The following is a 23,782-nucleotide window of genomic DNA, read 5'->3' as shown; positions in this document are numbered from 1 at the left end:
CTCCCGGTGCTGTTTGCTCCAGTAGATTAACTCTCTGGTGGTGGCGATTTGCTCTCTGATCTCTCCAGAAGCAGCACGGGGGCTGCTGCCACCTCGCAGACCAGTTTTTGCCTTTCAGCCGTTCACAGCGAGCTGCTGCCACCCGCTGCCCTCGCAGCTCTTTGTCCTCACTCTCCGCCTGTGACCCGTCGGGTTTAGTGGCTGGTGCTGGCACAGACGTGTCTGCACCTCAGGTGCTCTGAGTTTGTGCTGACCTGGAGCGATCCTGAGCTTTTGGGGCAAACCCAGCTCTCCTGCTGGGGGTGTTGGAGCACAACGGGTGTGGGGGGCAGCTGGAGGGGTCTGCAGGCGCACAGTCCCTTGGTGAGGCTCCAGGTTTGGTGCCTTTCGTCCTCCAGGGAGGATTCCAAGCCCCCCTATACCTACACGGCTCCCACCCAGCTCTGACACACGCACAGAAATTCAGAAACCGTAGGAAAACCTTTACTTCCCTCCCACCCCCCTCAGCGTCTCCTTCCCCGTGAGACTGACAGCGCGAAGGCTCAGCTCCAAGCACATTACTGGGAAGAAAAAGGCTCAAAGCAGCCCCGCTCTCCATCATGTTCCAGTCGCAATGTCTTACACCAGACCCACGCACACCACACAGAGCACAGATATAGGTAGGGGGGGGATTATGTACACGATGTGGGCAGCACAGCGCTGTGGGGGGACGCTCCCCATCGCTGGAGCCCCAGCTTGGCAGGGAAAGGCCCCGCATTTAGCAAGGGGTGAAGCTCTTTTCCTTGCTGGCGTCGCCTCTCAGCACGGCAGCAGCTTCCACGGGCCCTTCTGCTTGGTGCAGGCTGAAGGAAGCTCACCGAGGAGCCAGGGAACCCCAAAGGGCTCGGTCTGACTCTCTGCTGGATGCTGGTGGTGGCACACACAGCAGAAGGGGGGTGCGGAGCGTCTCTACAGCATCAGTGATGCCAAAACGCTCTGCTGGCGTGTCTGCTATATACACATATGTACAGTCACCCGGCCCTTCCCTCCCGACTGCGCAGCGTGGGCTGGGTGTCCAGGCTTTGTGTCCCTCATGGTCAGACCGAGGCAGGTTCCCCTGATCCCAGCCATGTCCTCCTGCTCGTCCTTTTTGCAGTCCCGGAGCCAGCAGGGGGAAATCCAGCAGGAGGCACGAGCTGGGGACCGCAGGCAGGCAGAGAAGGGCAGAGATGTCTCAGGACCACGAGCAGCAGCTTGCTTTTCAGACCTAGGGCTGGAGGGGGGGGGTCACGGTTGGGGTCTGCAGTGCCCCTTTGCTGTAGCCTTGCCGGTGATCTCCCTGTGCGTAGCCCGGGGCAGGGATTGCGGTCGGGGGGCAGGATGCAGGCTCCCCCTGAGCAGTCTGAAGTCAGCTTGTTCACAGCGAGAGCTGAAACGACCTCGGGAGCAAAGCACGAGCTGCGTCTCAGGCCTGTGCAGGGGCCATCAGCGCTGCAGGACCCCCCAGTGCCCCCCTCCCACAGCCCCAGGGGCTGCAGACGGCCTCTTGCGGTGAACCCCGTGTCCTTCTGGCACAAGTTTGGGGAGCAAGTGCTGTTGGTGTTCCCAGCAAAGAAGTCCAGGGCAGCTTTGGTGCTGGTGTCAGGAGCTGTAGCGATGCCAAAGGAAGGCTGCAGGTCTGCAGGCAGCCTCTCCCTGCCCATCGGAGCAGGAGCTGGCTGGAAAGCAGCGGGGAGAACTGCCCATCGTGGTGCAAGGAGCCAGGATCTGTCCCAGCGAGCACCCTGAGCGATGCTGGGCACAACCACAGCACTGAGATTTTGGTCCCCTGGGTGCACTACAGGACACTAGGACACACAGAGGCACTACAGGACACAGGGGACTCTGTTTCCCAACGCCTCCAGTCTGGGATAAAGCTCAGAGCCATAATTAATCTTGCTTGCCTGGGGGCAATCTGCATGTGAAGGGGCAGCGGGGCTGCTCCAGCACTCACAGGAGCAACCTCTCCGCTCCGAAACTGAACCAGCAGAGACCTCTCCCCACGCCGCTGGCAGCCCTGCGAGGCTGTTCTCAACAGATCCGATACGAGGTCAAGTTCCCACTAAATTCAAGTGGCTGAGAAGGAAAACTTCGATAGCGGTGCTGCTGGTGATTAGCCAGTGAGGACCCGGCAGCAGCTTTTATTCACCTGCTTTTACTGTGAGTGCTGGGCAGCGCCTGCGGCTCCCTCTCCTGCTCTCCCTGCCAACACGGGCTTGTTTTGCTTTGTGTTTTCCCCTGCTCGAGCCCTGGGGCCCCAGCAGTGCCCGGGAGGTTCCTCGTGCTCTGCCCCACGCAGCCCACCTGGGGTGACCTCTGGGGAGCCCACGGCAGTGTCCCGTGTCCCTTACTCCTCGCCTGCTGCCCCATTATCCCCATCCCACGAGGTCCCCTGGGTGCCAAGGAGGGAACTGGGGTATTTCAGCTCCCAGCCCCCTCGTGCAGGGCAGACCTGAGCACAAGCAGCAGCTCAAGCCCCATTTCCACAGCTCCAAGGTGTTGCTGGGGTGGGTGTGCGCCAGGGCAGAGCTGCCCTGGGCACAAAGCATCCTCTCCACGTCTCACCTGGGGACGATGCTCTGCCACTAAAGCCTCATCCTGCCAGCGGCTGCACCCAGCCCCGGAGATCCCGATCCCGTATTTTCTGATGCCATGCTGCTGGTTTTAATCCCACAGGGGCAGCCTGGCTCTCGCTGTGGCTTTCCACACGCCCTAAGGGAGCCGTGGCAGGGACGGGAGCGGCTGCCAGCAGCCCAGCGCCGGCGCCTGCTCAGCGCCGAGCCCACGCAGAGCCTCTGCGTGTCCCTGGGAGCAGGAGGTGAAGGGTTAGGAGCAAATAAATGCTGACGAGGCGCTGCTTTGTGCCCTGCAGAGCACGGAGCTCCTGGGGGGTTTTGGGGGGATGCTGAAGGGCGGCGGGGTGGCCCTGCAGGATGGGGGCGATGCTCCATGGGGGGGGACTCGCTGCAGGGGGAAAGAAAGAGGAAAATTTGGAGCTGGCACTGCTGGAGCATGGCCTGGGGGTGTGCACCGAGCAAGGTGGCACCCCAAAACAGGCGGCACCTGGTGGGAATGCTCCTCCTTGCCCCCTGTCCCCCTGCCCTGCTCGTCTGTAGCACGAGGTGGGGGCTCCTGGGTCCCACGGGCAGGGGAAGGGGTGTGGGACTGGAGGGCTCCTTCCTCCTAAATGGCTGCGTTCCCAGGTGCTGAGGTTACCCCAGCGCCTTCCCTCCTGCTGGGGCTCTGCAGGGCTCTGCGTGCTGACCCCAGGCGTGGGCAGGGGCAGAGCGGCTGCTCCGGGACATTCCTGAGCAGCTAAACTCAGCAGGCGCTGGGCTCTAATTGCTGCTTCGGTGCCTGAGCGGAGCCTTTGGGACCCCCGGGTCCCCCTGCCACGGGGGGGGGACACGTGGTGGTGGGCTGGGGCTGGCTCTGCCCCGAGCACCCAGCCCAGACCCGCCACCCCCTCACCCTGCGCCCTGCTCCTCCTCAGGGCTTTGTGCTGGAAGCCCCCCCGGGGAAGCTGCTGTCCCCCTCCCCGTGCAGTTACCTGCAGGACGTGCACCCGGCAGCGACGTGGGTCCTTGCTGTCACCCCTGGGGCACGGGGACAGGAGCAGCCACCCCGTGTTTGGAGGGGACAGGCTGGGGGCTCTCCTCCAGGGCTTTCTCCTTCAGCTCCGTGTCACCTGCTCTGCCGCTCCCTTCGGCTCGGCTGAAGGTTTGGGTTGAGTCCCCAGCGCCCCCTGACCTGTCGCCCGTCTTCTCCATCAGTCTCCATCACCCCCTCCTCCTTCCTGATGTGCCTGGGAGGAGCAGGGGCGGTGTCCCCAGCCCCCGGAGCCACGGCAGCAGCAGGACAAGCCCCAGAAGCCATCAGCAGCGGGATGGGGACGAACAGCAGCCTGCAGCAGGGCTCTCCAACCCCCTTGGTGCTTCGCCGAGGATTTCCTACCCAGCCACCCTGCCCAGGGCGCACCGGGGACAGCGGTGGTTTTGGGCCGGTGGTGCAGGAAGAAGCTGATGCGAACGGCTCCAGGTGAAATGAGGGAAAAAAGGGGAAATCCTCCATCCCAGGAGAAAACCTGCGGGAAGGTGACGTCACGGCAGGAAGGAGGGCAGGGGCTGTCCTGCAGCGGGGGGCACAGGGCGGCTGCGTCCCTCGGGGCGGCTGCGTCCCTCGGGGCGGCTGCCTCCGTCCTGCAGGACCCCTTCTGCAAAAGACGCAGTCAAACGGCAGCAGGGAGGCTTCGGGGGACGCGGCTGAGTGAGTGATAAGCTGGGCAAAGTGCAACCCCAAACATCCTCCTCTCCTCAGGGACTGCAGGAGCGCAGCACGCCCACGCAGCTCCCGCCGGGTCTCGGCGCATCCACGCGGTGGCACCTCCTCGGGTCACCCCCCGTTGTGCACGCAGGGCTCAGCCCGGGCAGGCTGCAGGGTGTGTGTCCACGTGCAAGCACCCGTCCCGGGGCACAGCACCCAGAGGTGGCTTCAGCCCCGAGGGTCACGCCAGAGGAGGAGCCGGCGGAGCCACCCCCGCGATGGCTGCGGCCCCGCGGTGGCACTTCGGTGTTGAAACGCGCGCTGCCCCGTGGGGATTGCTGCGAGTTGTCTTTGTGCTCCTGGCGAGGCAGCTCCTCAGAACCGAATCCTTCCCAGCGCCGACGAGCCAGCCCGCCAGCAGCTCGGGAGGACGCCCGGCCCTCCGGCGTGCGCGCTGCCACCCCCTGACTCCCTGCGTGCCGCTGCCCTGCTGCAGCTGGGAGCAAGTGGGGAGAGGAGAGCGAGCAGGGGACAACGCCGCCGGCCCCTCAGATGCTCGTCTGCAGGTCACCGTTGAGCAGGGTCCTTTGGGTTTCCGTGGTCTCGTTGAGCCTGGACTTGTCCTGCTTGCTGTCGCTGCGGTCGGCGTCGTCCATGCCGCTGACCTTCACCAGGCAGAGGACGTTCTGAAAGCTCTTCTTGAAGTTGTCGGAGAGGAAGGCGTAAAGGATGGGGTTGGCGCAGCTGTTGGCATAGCTGAGGACCACGACGAAGTCGAACATGCCCTTGAGGACGGGCGTGGGCACGATGAGGACGGAGACGGAGGAGACGTTGAAGATGTAGAAGGGGAGCCAGCAGAAGATGAAGACGGCGACCACGATGGAGACCATCCTGGTGACTTTCTTCTCGGACTTTTTCCTCTTGGAGGAGCCCACTCTGATGCCCGAGGACTTGACTTTGATGATGATGAACAAGTAGCAAAGGCAGATGATGGTGAGAGGCACCAGGAAGCCCAGGATGAAGGCGTAGATGATGAAGCCCGTGTACCAGGCGCCCGACTCCCCCGGCCAGATGATGGTGCAGCTACTCCGGCCGTGGTTGTGCTGCACCCCGGCATAAATCATGATGGGCATGATCACCAGCAGGGACACACCCCAGACGGCCACGTTGATCATTTTGGCTGTCCTGGGCCGCCTCCACTTGGCCGATTTAATGGGATGGACGACGGCCAGGTACCGGTCGACGCTCATCACCGTCAGGCAGAAGATACTGGTGAACTGGTTGATCCCGTCCACCGTCATGACCACCCTGCAGATGGCTTTGCCAAAGGGCCAGTGCACCAGGGCCACCTGCATGGCCAGGAAGGGCAGCCCCAGCATGAAGAGCTCGTCGGCGATGGCCAGGTTGAGGATGTAGATGTTGGTGATGGTCTTCATCTTGGCGTAGCGGAGGATGACGTATATCACCAGCGTGTTGCCGCACAGCCCCACGATGCAGACCACGAAGTAGATGAAGGTGAGGATGGCGTTGCTGGTCAGGTCGAAGTGCTGGCCGGTGGCGTTCTGCGAGGCGTTGGCGGGCGCCTCCACCGAGAAGTTGTCGAACGGGGAGGCCGGGGAGAACCAGAAGGCGGTGGCGTTGGGCAGCTCGAATTCCAGCTCCATGGCTCCGCCGGGCGCGGGTGGCTCAGAGGAGCCCAGATGGCATCTCCCCTTCCCTTTGGGGATTAAGGAGAAGATTCTAGAAAGGAGGGAAGAAGTGCAAATGAAGGGATTCCTGGGGAGGATGCGCCCATCCCGATGCCGAGAGATGCTCCCCGGAGGAGCTTTCCCCAGCCGGGCTCCCCCACCTCTCCTCCCCCCCGGCGCCCGTGCGGCACCGAGGGCTCTGCCCGGGGCACACCGCGGCTCCTCCTCACCCCAGCGGCTCCGGACTCCTCCCGACCCCTAAAATACGGCTGCTGCGCCCCGGGGGCGTGGAGCCGCTGCCCAACGCGGGGCGACGGGGGGGATAAAAAAAAACCTTCCTCTTAGGCAAGAGCCGAGGAGGATCCAGCCCCACCACAACCCGGGGAGGGGGAACCGAGCCCCGGCAGCCCCCGGGGAGGCTGCGCTCGGGGGTGCGGGGATGCCCCAACCGCAGCCCCAGCCCCGCACCGCGCTCCCTCCGCTCCCAGCCGCGGCTCCGCGCATCGCCCGCCGGCTCCCTGCCTCTGCAGCCACCCAGGGGGGGTGCTGAGCCTCGGGGTGCTGAGCCGGGGGGCGACCACCTCCCCGGTACCGTGCCAGGGGGTACCCGGTGGAGGGGGCGGCGAGGCTCTCCCCTCTCCTCTCACCTCCTCCCCGTCGCCCTGCCCCGGCCCGGGGGGGCACCGGGGAGGCACCGGCAGCGCCCTCCGCTCCGCAGCGCTCCGCAGCGCTCCGCACCCCGATGGGCTCCGCTCCGCTCCGCAGCGCTCGGCTCCGCGCAGCCTTTCCCGGTGCGGCTCCGCCGCCGGACCCAGCGCACCGGCTGCGCCCCGCCCCGCGTGGGGCGGCTCCGTGGGGCCGGGGCGGGGACAGCCCTGCCCGGTGCTGCCCGGGGATGCTCGAGGATGCTCGGTGCTACCCGGGGATGCTCACCCTGCCCACGCTTCCCGGTGTTACCCGGTGCTGCTCGGGTGCTGCCCGGTGATGTTCGAGGATGCCCGGTGCTGCGCCCACCCTGCTGCGCCCCCCCTGCCCTACCAGCCCCGCGATGCCACCGCAGCTTTTCACGGCTCTGGGTGCTGCAGCCCCCTCCCAGAAATGCTCCCGGCCGGGCCGGGCCGGGTTTTGCTCCTCTGATCGCTGCTGGCACGGTGAAGGGTGCCCAAAGCTGGCGAGCTCCGTGCCCCGCGTCTGCTCCAGGAGCTGGTTCTTGATGGTGGTGCAGGGGGCTCAGCACCTCCAGGGGCACTGGGAGGGAGGGACAGGGTGACAACCACGCTGTCACCTCGCTGGAACTCGTGCCACACCAAGTGCATGAGGTCCCCACGTCTCTCGGGGTGCCAGGAGTGTCTTTGCCCCACGATTTTGCACCTTGCGACCAAAGGGGAGGGGAGACAGCTCCCTGCTGGCCTGGGAGAGGTGGGCGAGGACCAGCCACGGCTCTGGGGGCTCCGCATGGAAGCTGGGGCTCGTGCAGTGCAGGTGGTGGCTGCCACAGCCTGCCCCGCTGCAGTTACCCAGTAATGACGGCTGGAGGAGGAAGGCCAACGAGAGAGCTCGGGGTGAGATAACCCCTGCTCTGGTTTGTTTGAGGTTTGAAAGCAATTAAATAATAGCGATTCCTTCCCCCCTCCGCATCTTTCCATCATTTATCACAGGGAAAATAGAGAGCAGGAAATTAAGAGTGACTTAAAACAAAGAGCCGGGAGCAAGGCTGCTGATTGCGGCACGAGGGGCTGGGGGGGTCTCACTTGCACTTAGCCACCCGCTTCCAGAGGTGGATCCGAAGGCACAGGGTCTTGGAGCAAGAGCAAGAATCATTATCGGCCTCATAAATCTTTCGGAGGCTGGAAAGAGCTCCCACCAGAATAAATAACGTGGAAATTAATGTCCCAGTGAAAGCGTGGAAGGAGGGAGGATGTGGAGAGACGGCCCGGCGGGTGCGATGGGCAGGGGGGTCTCCGTGGGGTGCTCCCCTTGGGGTTTTGGGGTCCCGGTGTGCCACCGAGGGCAGCTCCCTGGGGGTTGCCAGCCCCTCGTTGCCCCCTGATGAGTGTCCCTGTGTGCCCCCAGCCGTGCCCTTCCCCAGGAGAGGTGCAGGCAGAGCAGGGATGCTCCCCAGCACCCAGGAGCAGGGAGCGCAGAGCCCTGGCGTGGCACAGGAGAGGGCTTTGACGCCTCGTGACCTTTTCAGGGTTGTTTTCTCCCCGCTGCTTTGCGTGCCCAGGAGGGATGTCCTGGCCGTGCCCTTCCCTCCGTGCCCAGGTGGGAGGGCTGGGGCTGAGCGAGGGGGCAGATTTTGGGGTTGCCTCCGAGCGGGGTTGTCCCCGGGGTTCCTCCAAGCACCACGGCCTCAGCACCCTCGCCCCATGTCCCCGTGGCTCCTTTCTGCTTCCCGACCCCTCTGCTCTGGCGCTGGAGGCAGGAGCCGGGCAGTTGCGTGAATTATAATCCACCCAGCTCCCTCGGCTAAAAACCAGACCTGATCATTAAGAAAAAAAAAAAAAAAGGCAAAACAAACAGCAAAAAACCACCGACTAATGAAGTGAAGGGCCAGTCTGCACCGAGGAGCTGCCCGGAGCTGGGATCTGTCTAGCGAGGCGTGTGGCAGCAGCTAACTGAATCAGGAAGCCGTGCTGGGGGCTGCTGGAGGTCTTATTTTTTTTTGAATCCGCCTCGATTTAGCCTTGAGGTTGAGCCTGGCGTAGGGTCTGTGCTGTACCTCTGGGTGGTCCCCGGTTTGGAGAGACGCTGCCTTAGCCCGGCAGCTGGTTCGGGGCTGGCAGATCAACTCCTCTTTGTCCCTCGGTTTGGGAAGCATCCACGGTGCTGAAAAGCCATTTAGTGGCAGGGGCGGGCTGGGGAGAGACGCACGGCCCCTTCCCACACCACCCCGAGTGCCTCGGGACGGGGCCACGGGGATTAGGTGACCACAAAGTGGCTCCTAAAACCCCTCCGAGCCTCCTGCCACCCATTCCCAGCTGTTCTGTAAAAAAAACAAAAAAACAAAAAAACCCCACAGTGCTCTCAACCCCTGGCCTGGAAACGAGCGTGGAGAGGCACCGAGGGTTTGGCTGCCAACGGAGGGAGAGGGCGAAGCGACCTCTCGCCCCGATCCGCAGGGAGGGCAGCGGGGACCCCCCCCCAGGGCATGGGGCAGGGGGGCAGAGGTTGTGCCGAGCCCCCGGGATGGGAGGCAGCAGCGGTGCCAGCAGTCGGCGTGCCCCTTCCCGGAGCCCTCCTGGGGTTTTCTCCTTTTTTTTTTTTTTTCTTGTTAATCGAGGGCAAAAATGCTGGGGCAGCTCGCCAAACCCTTTTTCTGAACGGGTCCCTGGGGGTGCAAACCTCGTCCTTCTCCTCCCCAGCTGGCACGTCCCGTGCTGTGGAGGGAAGGACCCTGCTCGCGTACCCAAAATGAGGCCGTTTGTAGGGTGTGCAGTGGTGCCAAGCAGCCCCACTGCCCTCGCCCTTCCTCCTCTTCCTCCTCCTCCCCGCAGCCGGCTCCTCGCCTCCCTCCTCCTCTCCCCTTTTCCCCTTCCATTTTTTCTCTCCGTAATGACTTTATCGATCCCTGCCGAGGGGCTCGGGTCCGGGCTGCAGATGTTTATTGTGAATCCTAATGAGAAACCCCGAGCCTTTGGCAGCCAGGGGCTGAAATCTCTCCTCTCCCCGGTGTCTCTCCCTGGTGTGAGCGGCTTTTCGGAGGGCTGGGCGCATTAAATCCACACGGTTGGCACCGAGGGTTTGGCGTGGGGTTGGCGCCCCTTTTGGTGCCATAAAACGGGTTTTAGGGTCTCTGGGTAATGCGCAATGAGTGGGGTGCCCGGCTGGTCCCAACCCAAGGGACCCCTCGGGGCAGGCAGGGCAGGAGGGGGGCTGCTGGGGGTCACCCTTTGGGAAGGGACCTCCTGGTGTCCCCTCATTAAGTGGGTCGTTAATGAGCAGGATGTTAATGAGCTGGTAATTAATAAGCAAACTGCTAATAACCGGGTCATTGATCTGCAATATGTTAATAACTGGGTCATTAATACACACTATGTTAATAAGCAGGTCATTAATATGTATGATGTTGATAAGTGGGTCATTAATAAGCAGGCTGATAATAATAAAGTGATTAATATGCAGGGTAATCATTCATTATTCATTATCAAGCAGGGCATTATTAAGCAGGATGTCAACAAGCTGATAATTAATAAGCAGAATATTAACAAGTGGGTCATTGATATGCAATATGTTAGCAAATGGCTCATTAATATGTAAAATGTTAATGAGTAGGTCATTAATATGCAAAGTGACGATGAACGGTCGGCTGATATGCACGTAACTAATATGCATGTAATTAATAGGCATGATATTAATAAGCAAGATAATAATAAGCCGGCAATTAATAAGCAGCCTATTAATAGCAGGGTCATTAATATGCAGGCTGTTAATAAGCGGGTCATTAACAAGCAGGACGGGAGGACCTCCGTGCTGGGGACACGAGAGGACTCTTTTTAATTAATTAATTAAATAATTATTTTTAATTTTTAAATTTTATTTTCGTGCCCTTCATTTTGCCATCCCTTTCCCTTGCCGCGCCCGCCCGCCCCGCGCCGCCCGTTTCCGCCCGCCCGCGCCGCTCCCACCCCCCCGCCTCCTCCCGAACCGCAGAGCCGCAGGGGCGGCCCGCCCCCTTGCCTCCCTCCCATTGGCTGCGGCCGCCGGGTGGGCGGGGCGGCGGCGGCGCCACGTGTGGCCGCACCCGGAAGTGGCGGCGGGGCCGGGGCGGCCGGGACCAGGTGCGGGGGGGGGCCGGGCCCGGGGGGGGGCTCCGGGCCCAGGGGTGCGGGGGGAGGGGGGGATGGGGGCTGAGGGGGGGGGTTGGGGGGATGGGGGGCCGGGTTTGGGGCCTGGGAGACTCCATTGGGGGGGCTGGGGGCGTTTCGGGGGGGGTTGGGGCCGGGTTTAGGGGCTGGGGGTCCCAGTTTGGGGCCTGGGGGACCCAATTTGGGGTCTGGGGGCTGTTTGGGGGGTTGGGGGATCCAATTTGGGGGGTTAGGGGCTGTTTGGGGGGGTCTGGGGGTCTGTTTGGGGGGCTGGGGGCGTTTGGGGCCGGGTTTGGGGGGCTGGGGACACAATTTGGGGTCTGGGGGCTGTTTGGGGGGATCTGCGGGGTCCAATTTGGGGGGTTAGGGGCTGTTTTGGGGGCTGGGGGGCATTTGGGTGGGGGTTGGGGCTGGGTTTGGGGGGCTGGGGAACCCAATTTGGCGGGTTAGGGGCTGTTTAGGGGGGTCTGGGGGCCTGTTTGGGGGCTGGGGGCCATTTGGGGCCGGGTTTGGGGGGCTGGGGACCCAATTTGGGCCTGAGGGCTGTTTGGGGGGCTGGGAGGATCTGGGTTGGCGACCCAATTTAGGGGCTGGGGGCTGTCTGGGTGGGCTGGGGGACCCAGTTTGGGGGCTGGGGGCTGTATGGGGCGGCTGGGAGGCCATGGGTTTTGGGGGAGTTGGTTGGGGCCGCTTTAGGGGGCTGAGGGACTCAATTTTGGGGGTCTGGAGACTCTTTGGGGAGTTGGGGAATTTTTGGGGGGACCAGGATGCCTTGGCTTTGGGGGGCTGTTTGGGGGACCTACCCACGGCCCCCTCCTGCGCTGAGCAGCCCCTAAATCCCCCAAATTTAAGGGAAAAAACCCCAAATGCGATGATCTCCTCGTGACGAGCCTCCTCTCTCCTTAGGCTGCGGCTCCCGCTGCGCTCAGCATGCTCCCGGGGCAGGGCCCGGTGCTGCAGTCGGTGCTGGGGACCCTCCTCACCTGGGGGCTGACGGCGGCTGGCTCAGCGCTCGTCTTCGTCTTCTCCAGCGGGCAGGTGGGTTTTGGGTCCTGGGGGCTTGATTTTGGCCCCTGGAGGCTTGATTTTGGCCCCCAGGGCAGGGAGAGGAAAGAATCCCGCTCCTCTCCCGTGCAGGATTAAGTCAAACCCCCCAGGTCAGCCCCCGCTGGGGATCTTCAGCTCCTCTCCCGTTCCAAAATTGAGCCCCCCCCTCTCCCCGCCTCGCTGGGTTTATTATTTCTGGCTGCCTTGTGATGATTTATTCAGCAGCTCGCCGCTTTTCCTCCTTGGGGGGGGAGGGTGAAGTGCTGAAAGAAATAAAAAAAACACAAAACCCACGGGGGTGAGGCTGGGCAGGCTGCGTGCGGGGACAAAATCCTCGAGGGGGGGATGTGGGGCCGTGGGGTGCAGCTGGCCGGGAGTCTCAGCACCCTGTGGGGGTGTTTTGGGGCGAGCAGGGGTGGTTTTGGGGTGGTTGATGTGTTATGGGGCAGCCGGGACACCCCGCAGGTGACTCTGGAGAGAGGGAATTTCCCCCCCGATGGGATCCCAGCACGATTTTGGGGTGCCCCCACCCGTTGTGCCCTCGCTAAGCGCTGCTCTCTGCCTTCCTTCTCGTTCCAGAGGCGGATCCTAGATGGGAGCCTGGGCTTTGCTGCGGGGGTGAGTACGGCGCCTCTCCTGCTCCTCCGTGCTCCCTCGGGGTCCCTCCTTGGGTTTTCATTTCGTGGTGACCAAACGAGCTGGAGGCAGAGGGGGGGCACGGGGCTGGCCACGTCCTGCCATGTTTTGGAGCCTCTCGTGGGCGAGGGTGGAGGTGGAGAGAGCCACGAAGGTGCTGAGCTGTCCCAGACGGGTTTGGCTCCGGGGTTTATCTCTTGTCACCTCCTTCGGCTCCTGAAACGTCTCTCTTGGTGTGATTGGGACGGGCAGGAGGCCCCGAGGAGGGCTTTTTGGCCTCGTGCATGGGCAGTGATGAGCTGCAGGAGGCTTTGTAGGGGAGCTGGCCCCAAAGATGGGTTCTGGAGCGCGTTGGCTGCGGCTCTCCGGACTTCTCAGCGTGCCAGCCCTCTCCTGCCTGCTGTGAGATCCCGAGCAGAGGTCGGAGGCAGCTCCAGGTTTGTTTTCCAGCCTGGCATCTCCTCCCTCTGACCCGCACCTTCCCGGTGCCCCTGGCCCCAAGGGCTCTGCCAGATCCTGCGGGGTCCTGGCTCTGCAACCAGCACCTGGAGCAGGGGAAACTCAGCCGGGCTCCAGGCTGAGACCAAGAGCCCCTTGGTCTGGGAGCAGGAAAATCCATCCTGCAGAGCCCTAACCGCCGGCATCAGGGCTGTGTGCAGGCAGGGCTCCTTGCTGCCTGCTCCCAAACACCAAAACCCCAACACTGATCTCCTGGAGCCTGGCTGTCACCTGCTGAAGACACGAATAATTCAGTCAGGCAGCAGCAGCAGCAGCTCCTCAGCTCATCTCTGAGAAATCCATCGCTCGTTTTAGGAGTTTCCCATTCTGGACCTTTACGGTTTCCCTTCTGAGCTGTCTTCCAGAGGCACACTTGTCCCTACGAGCAGGTCAGAGCCACCTCTGCGAGGTCAGGGAGGCGCTGCCAAGCACAGCACGGGCTGTGGGCTTCCTCTGTCCCCTCGCCCAGGCTGTGGCACCGCTGTCCCCATGGCTGTGGGGTGCTGGACCACGGTGTGGGGCTGTCACCTTCCTGCAGCCCCGTGGGGACCCTGACTCATCCCCACGTGGCAGAGGTGTGGCCCGCAGCTGTCCCACAAACATTTTATTTGCTTTCCTTCCTCGTATTCACCGTGCTGGGGAAGGGAAGGGAGAGCTCTGGGGGATCGCTGCGGTGTCTGGAGGGGAAAACCTCCGCCAGGACCTCCCCGGGCTGTGACTTGGGGCTGTTCCTCGGTCACGTTCGCAGCCCTGAGCTGCTGAAGCTGGTCGGGGGGAGCTGCCTGTGCCCAGCACGGGCTCTGAAAATCCTCTTTGATGCCAGGACCCTCGCAGAGGGAGGTGGCAGTGCCACTGCCCCTGGGGGCACGGGGCTGGGGCTGAGTGCTGGGGTAGCAGCGACGTGGCAAAGGCACTGGAGGGTGGAACAGAAAGAATTGCCTTCTTTTTTTTTTTTTTTTTTGCTAGATTTGTTCCAGATGTGCCCGTGGCGCTCTGCCTGTTGGCTGATAAGGGACTGGAGTCCCAAAAGCTGCGCTCGGCCCCCCGGTGCCGCTGCGCTCTGCGTCTCCAGCTTGTCCTTGCCCGAAAGGTTTAATAACAAGCATTTTCCTGCCTCTGGCGTGTTTGGTGCCTTTGCAAAGAGCCCCGTGGAGGAGCTGGAGCCTTCCCCAACCGAGCAAAGCTCAGCGGGGCCGTGCTGGACTCCAAAATCCTGGCAGGGAGCAGCAGGAGCCGTGCAGTTCCGCGCCCCTCCGGTGCTGGGGGGCTGCGGGCACCCGGCGTGCTGCGTGGACGGGGGCAGGATGTGGAGCAGCCTCTTTTGAAAGCTCTTTGTACTGTTTTCTCTCTTTTCTGTCTCGTAAAAAGCGTTTCCTCGGCCGGTGGAAGTGCTCTGATCAGGGGCTGCTTCTCCTGCTGTAAGGGATTTCTGTTCAACGCGGACGCTTCTGTTCAAGTCTCTTTGATGTGGGTTTCTCGCACATCAATGCAGGCTGCTTCTCCGAGCCCTGGGGTAGGGGGCATAGAACTGAACCTCCTCTTTATCTGCGAGATGTGAGCTCCGAAATCTGCCCTGTGGAGTTTCTTTAAACTTCTCCTGGAGCCAGCAAACCTCCGGGCGCGTCGGGGACCCGCGGTCTCTCCGCTGTCGGTGCTCAGCTCAGGGTCCCCGCGAGCCCCTGGTCCCAGGGCTGTGTGTGATGCTCTCCTAGGTCAGGTTCACATGTGAAATGGGTCCATTTACTGCTGGTAACGATTCCCTGCTTGTATTTCGGGAGCTTTCACAGCAAGATATCGCCCGACTGAACCAAAAACTTCTGCACCACCAAGAGGAGGGAAGGGACGGGGACACCAGCGACCTCGAGGCGGGCGGTGCAGCGTGCTGGGGATTTGGGGAGCCACAGCTCGGCTCTGCAGGCATGCTGACAGCTCTGGGTGAGCCACTTGGAACCACGGTTGAATTGCAGCAGTGCCCCGATTTGGGGTGTAGCTGCACTTTTCTTCTTTTCTGTGATCCCTCCGGCACGGCTGGTGGCACGGTGCCTCGGGTGGAGGGGATGCTCGGCTCCTTCCCCCCTAACTCTGCCCGGGGGTGTGAGCCCCGAGCCCCCTCTGCCTGGGTTCCCTCCCTGGAAGTGGCGGGTTTGGCACGTGGGAGCCTCCGAGGTGACGTTTCCATGGAGACGAGCCTTTACTTGGGCATCTGATGTGCAATTCTGTTTTTTTTTTTTCTCTTAAATCTCGATATTCTTAAATGAGATTTTTTTTTTTAAATGTTCCCCGTTAGCTCCGCATCGTCCTATGGGTGCTGTGCTCCCCTCCAAACATCCAGGGGCTGCAGCCTGCCTGCCGCCTCGCCCGGCTGGTCCTTGTCTTGGGTCACGCTTTGATTTCTTCCTCTGTCCCAGGTGAAGCAGAAAATCATAAAGACACGCTCCTCGCGCCGCGCCACGCAAGTCTGCCTCGAATATTCCCTTTTCAGGGCCGCTTAAAAGAGCATCGGTAATTTCCAGGGGTCTGCCGAGGCCGTCTCTCGTTGTTGGAGGCTTAATGAAGTCAAGCTAAGGAGTTGGGCAGGGGGAGCAGCATCTTCTTTTAATTCCTGTCTGCATCGAGTCCTCGCCTGGAAGGAGACGCTGGTGTGCAGGGGAGGTGGATGGAGACCCGGGCGGTGCTGCCTGGTGCCTCTTGGAGGGTTCCCCACCAGGTTCCCCATCGGCGTGGGGACACAGCCCTGGGTTTGGTCATTTTTGGTGGTGTGAGGCTGTGCTGGCATGAGGCAGTTGGGTTTTGAGCCCGTGCTTCTCTGCGCTCAGCCTCATGAATCTCGGCTAGGGTGGAGCCAGGAAATTAAAACAAATCCGCTCCCTGTCTGTGGGCTGCTGGGCGCAAGAAGCGGCCGTCTCTGGTTATGCTGAGGTGTCCCAGGGAAGGGTTTGGGCTCCCTGCAGCCCAGGGATGCTTTCCATCCCCAGCTGCCTCCTCCTCTCCCTCCTCAACCGCGGTTTGTTTTCCCAGAGCTGGTGGATTTACGGTGTGGTGCATCTCGGCTCTGGAGCGCGGAGGCTCTTTGCTGAGCCGCCCGGATGGGATTTGGCAGGAGGAGCCCAGCCCCGTGCCAGCCGGGGCTCTGCAGGTCCCTGCTCCTGGCTGATGGGAGCAGAGCGTGGGCGCTGCTGTGCGATGGGAAGGCTTGGTGCAGGAGATCGTGTCCTCTGCTGGAAGGGCTTCGTGTCTTATTGATCTGGGGAGGACCCAGGCAGGCTTTTTCTGCAGGGAGGAAGGGGAAATGGAGCTCACCTGCACATCCCTTGCACCAAAACCCTTTTACTGCCATCTCCGGGGTGGCTGTAGGTGCCCTGTGACCTCCTAGCACGTGTGGAACAACCACAGCGGGGTGAGGAGTGGTGGCAAAGCTCAGCACAAATAAGGATTTGGTAATTAAAGTGTGGTTCTGTCACTCGGTCAGCTCGCTGGCAGGAATCCCAGCCCTCTGGGTACGTCGGGAACATCGTCTGCTGAGGGATGCTGCTGGACCAGGGGTTCACCGTGCTGGCTCTGCCACGGGGCAGGAGCTCCAGAACAGCAGGGTCAGGATGCTCCCTTCCAAACCAAGGTGTGCAGGAATAAATTTCTCCTTCCCCAGCAAACCAAGCTGCTGGAGATGTCTGCTCCTTCAGCTGGCGAGGCTCGGGGGGGGCCCGGAGCTGTGTCATCCTCTGGGGGCTGTGAGCAGCGGAGCCGGTGGGGGCTTTGGTGCTGACTTAATGGCAACGGGAGCTGGTGCCAGGTCTCTGCTTTCCGTGGGGAAATGATCTCTTAACGTGAGGTGACGGTGTAATCCTGCAGATTCTGTAATTCTCCCTGTTGCTCGTGTTTCCACACCGGGGCGTGTGTTTTTTTGGTGTTTTTTTTTTTTTTTTCCAGAGGAGGTGGCATCTGAAATACGGAGCTTGACAGCTGTGGTTAAGTTTAACTTGACAGCCTGCTTTTCTTCTTACTCACAGCGAGCTGAGAGTTACGCAGCCCCTCGGGGACTGGTGTCTCCAGCAGTCGGCATCTGGCTCCTCTGACAGCGATTTAAAGCGAGCTGGTTCATTACGCTCCTCTCCTGCGGGCACTGTGGGGTGAGAGCAGCCTCCCTCAGCACCCCTCCTGCTGCCAGCTATGGGCTCGCACCCCCAGAGCTGATCTCACACCCTCCTGCACCCCAAAAGTTGACGTTGGGACTGGTCCTGGAGCTGGTCCCGGTGAGCTCCCGCAGCTGCAGGGACACCCGGCTGTACCGAAACCTGCCCTGCTCCGAGCTGGGGCTGGCTTGGAAAGCCCCACAGATCCCATGTCCTGTTTCTCCTGTGTTTTTTTTTGGGATAGTTCCTTCTCCCTTCCAGCTGTCAGCGATGTACAAAGCTGTGTCTGGCTCCCTGGAGGTCTGGCAGGGTTGCTGTGACCGCAGCAGGCAGTGCCCAGGCGCTGGATGTGCCCCGGGGCTGTGCAGGGGCAGAGGATTCACTGCGCCCCTCTGCTGTGGTTGCCTCGATTTTGGGTAGGGGGGCGGGGGACGCTGGCAGCTGAGCTGCTGCAGGCTGAGATCTTCACGGCAAAGCCCCAGCCTGGCTTTATCTAACTTGGAAAAGGCTCTTTGGCTCTGCACATCACCTGATTTATTTTTTCTTTTCCTTCATGAGCTGAAGCCTGCGTGTGTTCCTGCTCCGCGGAGGAGCCTGGAGCTGGGCACAGGGTGGGAGGATTTGCTTCACCCCCAACAGGTGGGGGTCACAGACCCAGTCCTGCAGCTGAGGATGGGAGGAGAAACAAAAAAAAAAAGCAACCAAATAGGGAAAAATACAAAACAAGACAGGGTGAGGGAGGTTTTCCAGCTGTCCTTCGGAAGGACGCTTGTGGCTGCGCTCACTCCACAGAAATTCACCCCACCGAGCTCGTGTGCTCTGCCAGCTCCTTCGGGCTGGAGCCAAGAAAAATGCTCTTGGTGCAAAAAACTGATGGAAAACCATCGCTTCTCCATCCTTCAGTGCCTCTTTTGGTCGGGGAGCTGCTGTGAGTGGCCCCGCTGGGTGGCAGAGGCCATGCAGGCAGCACGCCGGTGAGCGCGGGGATTTTCGGCACCCGGTGGCTGCGGTCCCCGGGCTCTCACCTCTCGCCTTTTGTCTCCTAGGTCATGCTGGCCGCTTCCTACTGGTCCCTGCTGGCCCCGGCTATCGAGATGGCTGAGGAGTCCGGCACTTTTGGAGCCTTTGCCTTCCTCCCCGTGGCCGTGGGCTTTGTTCTGGGAGCAGCTTTTGTGTACGGGGCCGACCTGCTCATCCCGGTGCTGGTAAGTGCGCGCGGGTCTCAGCCTGCTCTGTGCCCACTGGAGGTGACCCACCCCATAAAATGTCCTCGTTTTCCTGCAGGGGTGGGATTTGGGGAACTCGGGGCATTCCCAGGAGCCCAGGACCCTTTGGGGTGAGGCTCAGGGCAGCGGTGCTGGCCCCGGTGCTGCTCTGCTGGCTCCTGGGCACCGATGTCCCTGCTGGTGGCCCCGAGCAGCCAAACCTCAACCTTGGCCCTCTGGAAAGCTGCCTCTTCTCTGCTTCCTTCAGCTTCTGCCGTAACAGGAGCCAGATACAGATTGGTTTCTATCAGAGACTTAATGAAACTGTTTTTTTCCCCCAAGACCCCGTGGCTCTGCCTGTGCCGAAGGCAGCTTCAGGCTCTGCGCTGTTTTTTTTTTTTTCCTCTCTTTTTTTTTTTTTTTTTTTCCACACTTCTGCTTTTGTTCTTTTCACTGGCAACGCTTTGCAAACAGTTCAGGTGTGACCTTCTGTTTCAGCCCAGAGGTTTAATTTGCGGAGCTGCCAGCCCTTTAAGTGTCTCAGAATCGAATGAACCATCCCACCGTCGAAGAGTATTATTAAAAAATAAAAACCTGGAGCTGTTGGGCTGCCACGGCTGAGAGCGTCGGAACAGCTTGGTCTGCAGGGATGTTTTCCCAAACTTCCAAAGGACTTTTTAAAATTTCCTGATTGATTTTAGTGGCGGGTGGGATTACGAGCAAGGGGGGGGCTGAGGCTTTTTGTTTGAGGAGGGGCTGGCGACCCCCGTTCCCGGGGGAGCCGCCGTGTTAATTTTCCCTGCTCCCTGCCTTTCTGAGCCTCTGCGAAGAGGCGTAGCCCAACGTGTCCTCGGTTAGGAAGAAAATGGCCTGATATTGCCGTGTGTCAGCGCCGGTGTAAATGGATGCATTAAAGCAAAGAACAAATAAATGAAACGCCGGCGGTGTCAGGCTGCTAAAAGCCTGCGCCCCCTCCGCGGGCTGCTGGTGGCTCCCTGCCTGTTCCCTCGCTCCTCTCAGGGCTCCCAAAGCTTTCACCGAGCTGTGGGGCTCAGCACCTCTCAGCAGCAGCTTTGGGGATGCTCGCAGCCTCTGGTGGCTGCTCCCCACAGCCCCGAGGTCTCGTGCTGGCTGTGGCAACGCTTGTCCTCGTCCCGAGGTGCTGGATGGGGCCGTGTGTTTGATCAGCTGCCCCCACGCCGCCGTTTCCCAACAGGAGGGACAAAGAGTTGCACCACACAGCCCGCTTCTTCCTCCTGCTGCCTGCCTCTGGTGCATTTGGAAATCGTGCCGGGTGGGGAGTGAAATTCTTGGGTTGCAAAGAGCAGGACGGAGCGAGGAGGGATGGCAGCGGAGAGGATTCACGCCCTGTGCCTAATGCCTGTGCCTTAGGAGCGCTTCCTAAATCTGCTCGTAAGCCTGCAGGCGGTGAGGGGGCTGTCCCCGAGCTGGGGCTGCTGTCCCCGAGCTGGGCAGGAGCTGCTTTGAAGGAGTTTGTGCGAATGCAAAGGGTCCTGCCCCACGTAACTCGTGCCGGGCTGGTGGCGTGTCCTTGGTCAGAGCGGGGGACCCTGCGCCCCCAGCCCGGTGCAGCTCCTGGAGTTTGAGGATAAAGCCACTGCAGTTCACTTCCAACCAGTCTCGCTCCTTTCTAAATCAGTTAAAAATCTCACCTTTTCATTTTATTTCTTCCCCCACTTAAAATCAGGTGAGGTGAGGGGATGCCGGGGAGCCCCCAGAGCACGCTGACACCCGGGCGGGCAGGAGGAAGGGATCTGCTCCCACAGGCTGCTCTTGCTCCCCGTGTTAGCGCTCCTCTGTAATTGTTTTGCGATATAGCAACAGGTAGTAAAAGCTTTTAATGAGCCCTTATCTCCCCGGGGCTGCTCCTGGGGCTGGAGCAAGGCTTCGCTCCCCTGCTCCCACGGCAGCAGGGGCAGGAGCCGAGTGGCTCTGCTGGTACCCAAATGTTTGCTGAGCGGCAGAGCGGGGCCGGTGGGAGGGTTAAACCTCCAAGACAAAGTGGGTAATGACGCCGAACAGCTGTAGTCATTAAATTCCTTACAAAAGACAGATTTAATCTATTACATCTTTATCTTTCCGCGGCTTCCCTGCTGGAAGCCTTTAGCGTGTTTGCTCATCCTTTTTGGAGTTTATAGAGTGTGAGACATCCCCAGCGCTGCTGGCGGAGGGCTGTTCTCCTGTCCTCTACCTAAATGCTAAAATTGTCCTCGGCCCCAGGCTAAAAAAAAAAAAAGGAATCGGGCATTTGGGTGTGCTTGGAGAGCAAGAAATAAGCGTCAGGAGCTTTAAAAGTGGGTGTCTCCTGCCTTTTGCAGGCCATCTCCTTTCTGTTCAGCCAAGCTTTTATCAGCTGTGCTGGATTTGGTGGTTTGGGAGCTGGGGGCAGGTCTGGGTCTGCTGGAGGATGTTGCTGTAGTCTCAGGGAACACCTTAAACCACTAACGAACCGCTAACAAATGACCTGTCTGCCTCTTCCCTCCCCTGGCCCTGCTGATGCTGCAGCATCATCTCCTTCCTGCGCTGATTTTTAGCGATAGAGCGAATTTTTGATATTTCCAGGAGGATTCTGGATGGAGAAGGGCGGCTGATGGGGGGCTGCGTGTGGGAGCTGGGTCTGAGGGTCTCCGATGCTACCAAGGTAGAGGGCTTTGGGTGGGGTGCGGGGATCTGGGCACAGCACAGCACCGGTGCCGAAGCTGTGGCTCGCAGGAACTCCTTAATTTGTGCCTTTTCTGGATCCCTGCCCTTTCAATGCTCCTTGGAGCAAGCAGGAATTCCAAGACTTGATGCTGGTGGAACAGGGAAGGTGGCAAGGATAGGGGAGAGAAGCAAGCTGGCCCCAGCAGGAGATAAATCCCACAGGGATGAAACCCTCACCATAGCCGTGTGCCCACGTGCACACCCGTTCCCAATAACCACGTTACTCCTTGTGCACAACCATTCCCCATAACCACATTATTCCTTCCGTCCCCGTCTGCCTGACGTCCTCTCTGCTTTGGGATCGTTGTGCTAAATAGGATAAAGAGGCTTAATTGCCTTCATCTCCTCTACCTCAAGGCTTTGTCGGGCTTGGAAACATCTGCTCTGCTCTGGGACCAGGCTGCGGGGGGGGGGGTTCCTGCCCTATGGGGGGGATCTGGGCAGTTTTTGGGGGTCTGGGCAAGTGCTGCAGGATGGCCAGCAGCTAACGGGTGACCGAGCCAGGAGCCTGCTGCTGCCTCCAGGGCAAAGGATGATCGGAGAAAAGGGTCTGGAGAGCCAGGGCTGTAAATCTGTCCTGGAAATCCCATCTCCATCCAATTTTTTTTTATTTCCCTGTCAGCTAGATGCAGGGTTTGTTTTTCCTGGCTGCGGAGTGACGGGGGGGACTGCTCCTTTCGTACCTGTTTTGAGGCTTTCCAGGCTCTTGTTTGCAGCTGCATTCATGGTTTTAACAGCAGTGAGGGCTGAGGAGCCTGATGTGGAGCAGGTGGCGGCGGTGCGTGGCTGCAGTAAGGGCCAGATCCTGCTCACCCTCTCGAAACGTGGCTGTGCTGCGCTCCTGCCCCTCATCCGTGTATTCACTGGAGGCCACGGCGGGGTCTGGGCGTGCTGCTGGCCTCCTGGGCAGACACAGCGAAGCAGAGAGATGGTCACAAGTTTTTTTTGGAATGCGGGCTGGGATCGGGCACTTTGCACAGAATTTGAAGCTATTTTTGGCGAGCGCTCTTGGAAAGGACTTGGGAGCTCAGCTATCCACGGGACGTGGACGTGGTGGCAAAGACCTCTGTGCGTGCTCGAGGCGTGCGTGCACGTTACTTAAAATGGCCATTTTTTGGGCTGAAAGTCAGCTGGATCGGGTCTTTCTGGGCCAGTGGGTACATGTGTGGCACATACACGGAGAGGAAGCAGCTGTGAGGGTGGGGGGGCCCAGCTGTGGGTGCTGGGGACCCCAGACCCAGCGGCTGCAGCACGCTGAAAGCACAGCTTGTAGCACAGCTCTCAGCACAGCTCTCCCCTCTGATTTACCCAGACCGAATTTAGCGGGTTAATTGTCTCACGAGGCAGTGGAAACGTGCTGGGGCTTATTGCCGGTGCTAATTTATAATCAGGATAAAAGTTCCTCTTATGCAATTTGATTTCTCCGAGACATGCCCAGTGCAAGTTCCCCTTCCTAATGCGCCTTTTCCTGTTCATTTGCGACTCCTAGAAAGCTAATTAGCTGCACATCCTCACTGCTGTAGTAGGGAGAGGTTTTTCGTTTCGATTATTAACCAAAGGACGTGCTCGTATGTGTGTGTGTGTTTTGGGGCATGGGACTGAGGTGCTGTGGCTGTCCTGTGGCCACTGCTTTATGGCACTGGTGTCAGAGGGTGCTGCTGTGCTGGGGCGGTTTGCAGTTCAGCCAAAAGACTTGTGCAGAAAGAGGGGTTTGGGGGCTGCTGATGGAGCTTTCCAGGCTCTGAAAGGTGCTGGGGATGCTGGAGAAATTTCAAGCTCCTTTCCTTGCTGTGACAAAGCCGTCCCTCCGCACCCTGCTTGCCATCAGACTGGGTCTGGAAGGCTCAGGGAAGGTGGCTGGAACCCTCCGTGCCCCTTTTTTTGGGGACCATGGGGAGAAGCATCATCTCCATCACCTGCACGACTTGCTCCTGTCCCCTTCATGTGCTTGTTCCAGACACCTGAACGAGGCCCCGTTCATCTGCGGGCACGGCGAGCGCCACGGGCTGCTCCTCGGCTGTTCCTCGATCTTCAAACCTGCCTTTGAACGTGCTCCTGGCAGAACCCAAATTAATGCCTCTGCTGTGAAATGTAAACCTGCCATTAAAAACGACAGAGAAGAGGAGAAGAAGGTTACAATCGGTTGGGTGGCGAGCTGTCAGGGAGAGGAAGGCTGCTTTCATGCAGCTCGTGGAAAAGATCTGTGCATACGTCTATAAATGCAGCGCCGTGTCAGCTTGCTATCAGAGTAAACTGTGACTCACCCAGATTTACTTGACGTGCTGCCTGCTTTGGAGACGAGCTGCCAGGAGTCGATTTTGTGCCTCTTCTGCCTGTGCCTCCCCCGAGAGGCCGCCGGGGCGATGCCCGCGGGTGCCGGTGTGCCGCGTGCTCCTGCTTTGGGGCTGCATCCAGCTCAGGTGGGGGCCTGGAAGCTGCAGGATGAGAGGTGCAGCCAGGCACCACGCACTCCTCCTGGCTTCCAGCTGCCGTGTGTGGGTGGCTGCTGTCTGCAAGCTGCTGCCCGGAGCTCGGTGCAGTAAAACAGGCGTCCAAACAGGCGTCCGTGGCTAATCCGGCGGCGCATCGTGCCTTGTTAATAACCTGATGGCCCCACTGGGAAGAGGGGAGAACTGGGGGGGGGAAAACGGCTTGGTTATTTCTGCTCAGCCAGTCCGAGGCTCCTCTCGTGGTGTTTTGACCACTTGGATGTCTCTCCTCTCCTCTCCAGGCTGTGGAGGGCTGTGAGGCTGCTGGGGCCGTGC

General features: G+C 60.4%; 2 protein-coding genes across 4 annotated transcripts in view; one reads left to right on the top strand and one right to left on the bottom strand.

Moving 5' to 3' along the window:
• Positions 1-276: 276 nt before the first annotated feature.
• On the bottom strand, positions 277-6,792 carry SSTR2 (somatostatin receptor 2). 2 transcript variants are annotated; one of them, XR_014684694.1, is made up of 3 exons: positions 6,617-6,792; positions 3,569-6,021; positions 2,970-2,982 (listed from the first exon to the last, which is right to left on the bottom strand). XR_014684694.1 is itself a non-coding variant. In XM_084492651.1 (2 exons), exon 2 carries the CDS (start codon positions 5,943-5,945, stop codon positions 4,830-4,832), a length of 1,116 nt encoding a protein of 371 aa, XP_084348777.1. In that variant the 5' UTR covers positions 5,946-6,021; positions 6,617-6,792; the 3' UTR covers positions 277-4,829. The 2 variants fall into 2 exon arrangements, 1 of the variants encoding a protein (XP_084348777.1); XM_084492651.1 differs by having other exon boundaries at positions 277-6,021.
• Positions 6,793-10,704: 3,912 nt separating this feature from the next.
• Positions 10,705-23,782, top strand: part of SLC39A11 (solute carrier family 39 member 11) — a 77,135-nt gene continuing 64,057 nt past the window's right edge. For both annotated transcript variants that reach the window (XM_084491850.1, XM_084491849.1), the window contains exons 1-4: positions 10,705-10,750; positions 11,684-11,815; positions 12,404-12,442; positions 18,135-18,293. In XM_084491850.1, the coding sequence (XP_084347976.1) occupies positions 11,708-11,815; positions 12,404-12,442; positions 18,135-18,293 (306 nt within the window). In that variant the 5' untranslated portion in view covers positions 10,705-10,750; positions 11,684-11,707. The remainder of the gene's footprint in view (positions 10,751-11,683; positions 11,816-12,403; positions 12,443-18,134; positions 18,294-23,782) is intronic.

This window comes from Aythya ferina, assembly GCF_964211825.1.
Source record: "Aythya ferina genome assembly, chromosome: 18".
Taxonomy (NCBI): domain Eukaryota; kingdom Metazoa; phylum Chordata; class Aves; order Anseriformes; family Anatidae; genus Aythya; species Aythya ferina.
Note: the sequence above shows the minus strand (reverse complement) of the source record. Positions and strands in the feature narration are given on the sequence as shown.